We start from the raw sequence: 5,630 nt of genomic DNA, 5'->3' as shown, positions 1-5,630 counted from the left end.
GAGCGCAGCAAGCCGGGGTTGCTCAAGGTCTTGCTGGGGGTGGGGGGCGTGCCAGGGGGAGCTGCTTGGGGGTCGTGTGCAGGGGTGAGGGGCTGGGTCGTCAGCTTAACGAGCTCTTGTGCCCCCCACACGCAGAAAGACACAGATGAGGAGGTGCGGGAGTTCCTCAACAACAACCTGCACCTGCAAGGCAAGGTGAGTGCCGTGCCCGTCCCGCGCTCCACCTGCCTCTGCCCGTCTCCAGACCCGTGTCAGCCTGTCCCTGGGCTGGAGGTGCCGGGACCCCTCCCGCAGGGCGTGGGAGGGGAGAAGCTTGGGGGATTGGGACCCTGGGGTCTGGGTGGGTCAGGACCCCGATACCCGGGCATGGAGCAAGTTGCAGGGTGCGGGGACCCCAGCACCTGGGTGTGTGGTAGTGTTGGGACCCCGATGCCTGGGCAGAGAGCAAGTTGGGGGGCATGGGGACACAAGCGTCGGGGTGGGGGTAGTGTTGGGACCCCGACACCCAGGCAGAGAGCAGGTTGGGGGGCGCAGAGACCCCAGCATCTGGGCGGGGGCAGTGTCAGGACCCTGATGCCCAGGCAGGGAGCAGGTTGGGGAGCACGGGGTCCCTGGTGTCCGGACAGGGGCCCCGACACTGAAGCGGTGCCCCTCGCAGTGCGAGAACGTGTCGGCGATGCGCTGGCAGCTGGCGCTGTACCGCGAGATGGCCGGCAAGGCCGAGGACTGCGACAGCCCCGAGAAGGTCGTGCGGCGCGTGCAGGAGGTCTCCGCTGTGCTCTTCCACCTGGAGCAGGTGCGGAGAGGCCCGGGGGGGAGAGCCAGGCCGGCGGGGGGGGGGCGGCGGGCCTAATACAGCCCGGGGGGGGAGAGCCAGGCCGGCGGGGGGGGTCCGGCGGCTCTAATACTCCCTCCCCCGACAGACGGAGCACCCCTACAAGTCCAAGAAGGCCGTGTGGCACAAGCTGCTGTCCAAGCAGCGCCGCCGCGCCGTGGTCGCCTGCTTCCGCATGACACCGCTCTACAACCTGCCCAGGTCTGTGCGCCCCTCGGGGTCCCCGGCTTCCCCCCGGGCCGCCCAGCCCAGCCCCGTGCTGCCTCCACCGCTATGGAGCATCCTCTATGCCACATGAGCCCCCGCCACAGCCCCCCAGCAAAGTCCAGAGCTCCCTACCCTGGGGTGCCCAGCCCCCACGTGCTAAAGGGGTGCTCACTGGGGACCCCCCCTCTCACAGGCACCGGGCCTGCAACATGTTCCTGGAAGCCTACAAGCTGTCGTGGATCTTGTCGGAGGAGCACGCCTTCGAGGACAAGATGATCGACGACCTGGCTGTGAGTCGGGGCTACTTTCCCACTTCCCGCCTGGGTGTCGGGACGCCTGGGTTCATCTCCCACTTCTGGCCTGTTCTGTCACCGTCCCCCCTGGCACCAGCTGGTGGCAAAGCCCGGAGCGGGGTAGCAGCCCCTACCCCCTGCTCCCCGGCCCGGCGACCCCCAAAGCCCTGGGGCCGGCGGGCACCGCTCACGCCTCCCCTCTTTGCCGGGAGCAGAAGTCGGGAGAGGAGGAGGAAGAGGAGGAAGAGCAGCAGGAGAAGAAGCCGGATCCCCTGCACCAGCTCATCCTGCACTTCAGCCGCACGGCGCTGACCGAGAAGAGGTGGGTGCGGCGCTGGGGGGGGGGCACGGTCCAGAGGGACAGCCCCTCCCCGCTGGGCCTCGGAGTCGGGGTCAGGACTCCTGGGTTGTCTCCCAGCTCAGGGAGGAGCGGGGTCTCGTGGGTTCAAGCGGGGAGGTGGGACTCGGGGTTCTCCTCCTGGTCCCCAAAAGGGTGGGGGCGGTGAGTCCGGACGCCCGGGTTCTCTGACGGGCCGCGGGGGCTAGCGCGGGGTCCGGCATACGTGGCTCTGACCCCCGCCCTCTCGCTGCCTTTCAGCAAACTGGAGAAGGATTATCTGTACATAGCGTACGCCGACATCATGGCCAAGGTGAGAGACCCCTCCCTGGGGGCCAGAGGCAGAGCCAGGCTGCGGGACACCCTACATGCCGCCCCCACTGCCCTTCTCCCCCCCAGAGCTGTCACACTGAGGAAGGTGAAGAGGAAGGCGAAGAGGAAGAAGAGGAGGCTGAAGCCTCCTTCGAGGTATGCGCACACCCCTTCCCCCCCATCCCGCTACACCCCCACCCCGCCGCGCTGCACCGGTGCCTCTCCCCACTCCCAGGAGAAGGAGATGGAGAAGCAGAAGCTGCTGTACCAGCAGGCCCGGCTGCACAACCGTGGCGCCGCCGAGATGGTGCTGCAGATGATCAGCGCCTGCAAAGGTGATGGGGGGGCCCGAGCCGGCTGGGAGCGGGGCTGGGGGCCGGAGCGGGACTCGGCGGTCAGAGCCGTCTAGTCCGGTTGCCTGGTGCCCCCCGCCCCAGGGGTAACTGGAGCACGTTGCCCCCGGCAGGGGAGCGCAGCGACATGGTGTCGTCCACCCTCAAACTCGGCATCGCCATCCTCAACGGAGGCAACGTGGACGTGCAACAGGTACGAGCCGGAGCCCTCCCCCCCCAGGCCTGGCTAATGGGTGGGAGGGAGGCAGCGGGTACCTGCCGCGTGCCGCCAGCGGCCCCGGGAGTTCGAGGGGCGGGAGCTGGATGTCAGGGCACGTGCCAGGCGTGTGTTTCTAATGGGCCCCCCTCCCCACCTCAGAAAATGCTGGATTACCTAAAGGACAAGAAGGAGATCGGGTTCTTCCAAAGCACGCAGGCCCTGATGCAGACCTGCAGGTGAGCCCCCCGCCGTCCACCTGCCCGGCTCACGGCACTTCCTTCCCCTCCGGCCCCAGCTCTTTGCTTCTGGAGCCCCGTGGCTATGTGGAGAGGGGGCGTGGGTGGATGTGGGGAGCTGGGCCTGGTCCTCACCCCAGCCACCCCTGTGCCCTGCAGCGTCCTGGACCTGAATGCCTTTGAGAGGCAGAACAAGGCCGAGGGGCTGGGCATGGTGACGGAGGACGGAACCAGTGAGTGCCTCCCCCACCCCACCGGGCACAGCCCCCAGCCCCTGCTGCTGGGCCTGGGCTGAGCCCACCATGCAGGGAGGTTGGAGCGGGGACAGAGGCGTGGTGATGGGGACACTTGGGGAGTGCCCAGCCCCTGGATCCTGGGGGGGTGGGGAGGTCAGAGCTGTCCTGTGGTGCCCAGTGGGGCAGGGCCACGCCCGAGGCCATGTCGGGGCGCGGTGAGTCAGGTGCAGCCGCCCCGGGCGGGGGAGTCCTTGTGCTGGTTGCTGGTGGGCTCCAGCCCCTGGGCCCATCTAGTGCGGCGTCCGGACCACTCCCCCCTGCCCTGCCCTGCCCTGCCCTGCTCTGCTCCCTTCCCGCAGCCCCCAGAACCCCGTTTCCATCCCCCCACCCTGGTCTGTGTCCACGGCTCCCGCCCCCGCTATTAATCCGGGCACTCAGCCCATGGGGGGCTCTGCCTCTTCCCCCCATAATCATTTCCTCTTCTTGCCGTGGCTGCCTTACTCACCTCCTCTCTCCCCTACCCTTCTCTTCCCTCCCCCGTTCCCCTTCGCCCCCCCATCTTGGCACCCCAGTCATCAACCGCGAGAACGGTAAAAGACCCTCTTGTCTTTGCATCGCACCGGGCGCTGCCTTGCTCTATCTAACCCCACGCGGAAGCTGATCAGACCCCCCCCACGGGTCCATGGACCCGGCCCTTGGTGGCCTGGACGGGCCCTGGCCACGTTGTCAGGGCTCTCCCTGCCATGGCCGGGGGGGGGTCTCCGGGGGTGCTGGTGTGTGTGGGTCAAGGGGGGTCCGTGGTGGGTGGTTGGGGCAGGGACTCGGAGGCTTTGATCAGCCCCGAGGCATGTCCCTTTCTGGCTGAGGACGTGGCCTGAGTGCCGTTGGGGATGGGGGTGGGAGGTCGTCCCGGTCTGCACGGAGCACTAACTGCACCCCCTTCTCCCCCCAAGCTCTAACTCTGGTGTCCGGGTTTCCCTCCATGCCATGAGCCACACCATCCCTGGGCGGGACTCAGGCCACGGCCAGGTCCCCCAGGCTCCTCTCCAGTATCAGTTCCACTCCCAGACCCGTAGGGCGGGAGCTTCTGGCTGAGACACCCGGTTGCTGCCCCCCTGCCCCCAGGCAGCTGTCAGGGGTGAGGGGCCCCTTCCCACGTAGCTCCCAGAGCCCCAGACGCAGCCATGAGCCCTCCTAGGGCTGTGACCACGTGGGTTCCCCACGGGCGCCGTTGTGGCATCTCAGTGTGTTTGCGGTGTGATGGTCTGGCCTCCGTGGTATCTCCGTGTCGCAGCCGCGTGGCGTCTCCGTGGTCCCGTGTCGCAGCCGCGTGGCGTCTCTGTGGTCCCATGTTGCAGCCACGTGGCGTCTCCGTGGTCTCCATGTTGCATGGCCGTGGCGGCGGCGTGTTCTGCCGGGGGCAGGCAGGGAGCTGCGTGCTGTCGGGGCCGTGTCCGTGGGAGCTTATCAGTGCCCATGGGGAGGGCAGCCGTGTGGGAGGGCAGCCGCAGGTTGTTCGCCCCCTCTGTCGTGTCCCCGTGGGGCACCCGTGCCCCCTGTCGCGTGGAGCATCTCTCGTCCGGCCGCCCCGTTTGGCCCTCCTGCGTTGGCTTCTTTGTGGCCGGGCCCGGCTCTGACCCGTGGCGTCCTGTCCCCGGCGCGTCACGCGTGGTGTGTGCGTGTGGTCGTGGCCGAGTGTCTCCGTCGTGCTGTGCCGGCGTCTCGCTATGGGCGGGTGGTGTTTGGGGCTGGGCGGGGGCTGGATGCTGGGATCCCAGCATGGAAGATGGAGGCCAACTCCCCCAATCTTTCCTGCCCATCCCCCCCTTCTCCCAACTGCCCCCCACCCCCAGACCCTCCTAGGAGGCCATGTGGTGGCATCAGATCTGTCATGAGTGGCATGAACCCTTCCCTCCAGATTCATGACATCACTCACTGCCTTTGGCAACTCATTCATTAACCAGCACGGGCTTAACGAGGCTCTGGGACCTGTCCCCCGTCCCTGCCTATGGGCATGCCTGGGCACCCCCCTCCCTCTGTTTCCAGGTGCGTGGTGCTGCCTGCCTCCGCTAACGAAGGTGCCCCTAACGAGACGCATGCCCCGCTGACCGGGTGGGTGGCGCTGCCCCTGCCTGTTGGAGTGTGCTGGCGTTGATGCCCCCTCCTGCTGCCCTAGGCATGTGCTCCCTTGCCCTCCCACCGCCCTTGGCATGCGCGCCCCCGCCCTCCTGCCGCCCTTGGCTGTGTGCCGCTGGCCCAGCCTGAGCCAGGCCTGTCTCTCTCCCGCCCGGCTGCGCCGCAGGAGAGAAGGTGATGTCGGACGACGAGTTCACGCAGGACCTCTTCCGCTTCCTGCAGCTTCTCTGCGAGGGGCACAACAATGGTATGGGGGGGGCCGGGGACGGAGCCGGGAGCAAAGGCCCCAGCCCCAGGGGTGGGGGATTGGGAGTGAGGGCTGGGCTCTCCTGAGACCCCCTGACCGGTGTCGTGTCCCTGTCTCTGCCCTGCCCCGCCCCCCCCCAAAAGATTTCCAGAACTACCTGCGCACCCAGACAGGCAACACGACCACCATCAACATCATCATCTGCACCGTGGACTATCTGCTGCGGCTGGAGGGCGGAG

The 5,630-nt window shown here is 67.9% G+C and overlaps 1 protein-coding gene across 1 annotated transcript in view; it reads left to right on the top strand.

Annotated features, from left to right (window-relative positions):
• Positions 1-5,630, top strand: part of RYR1 (ryanodine receptor 1) — a 45,730-nt gene that overhangs the window by 31,853 nt on the left and 8,247 nt on the right. Inside the window, 14 exon segments of the mRNA XM_025213073.1 lie at positions 4-195; positions 659-796; positions 924-1,036; positions 1,236-1,332; positions 1,551-1,657; positions 1,934-1,985; positions 2,072-2,140; positions 2,220-2,319; positions 2,451-2,530; positions 2,696-2,772; positions 2,932-3,005; positions 3,581-3,598; positions 5,311-5,391; positions 5,535-5,624. Coding sequence (XP_025068858.1) covers positions 4-195; positions 659-796; positions 924-1,036; positions 1,236-1,332; positions 1,551-1,657; positions 1,934-1,985; positions 2,072-2,140; positions 2,220-2,319; positions 2,451-2,530; positions 2,696-2,772; positions 2,932-3,005; positions 3,581-3,598; positions 5,311-5,391; positions 5,535-5,624 — 1,288 coding nt within the window.

This window comes from Alligator sinensis, unplaced genomic scaffold, assembly GCF_000455745.1.
Source record: "Alligator sinensis unplaced genomic scaffold, ASM45574v1 scaffold1667_1, whole genome shotgun sequence".
Classification (NCBI taxonomy): Eukaryota; Metazoa; Chordata; order Crocodylia; family Alligatoridae; genus Alligator; species Alligator sinensis.
This window is presented reverse-complemented; position numbering and strand designations above follow the sequence as displayed.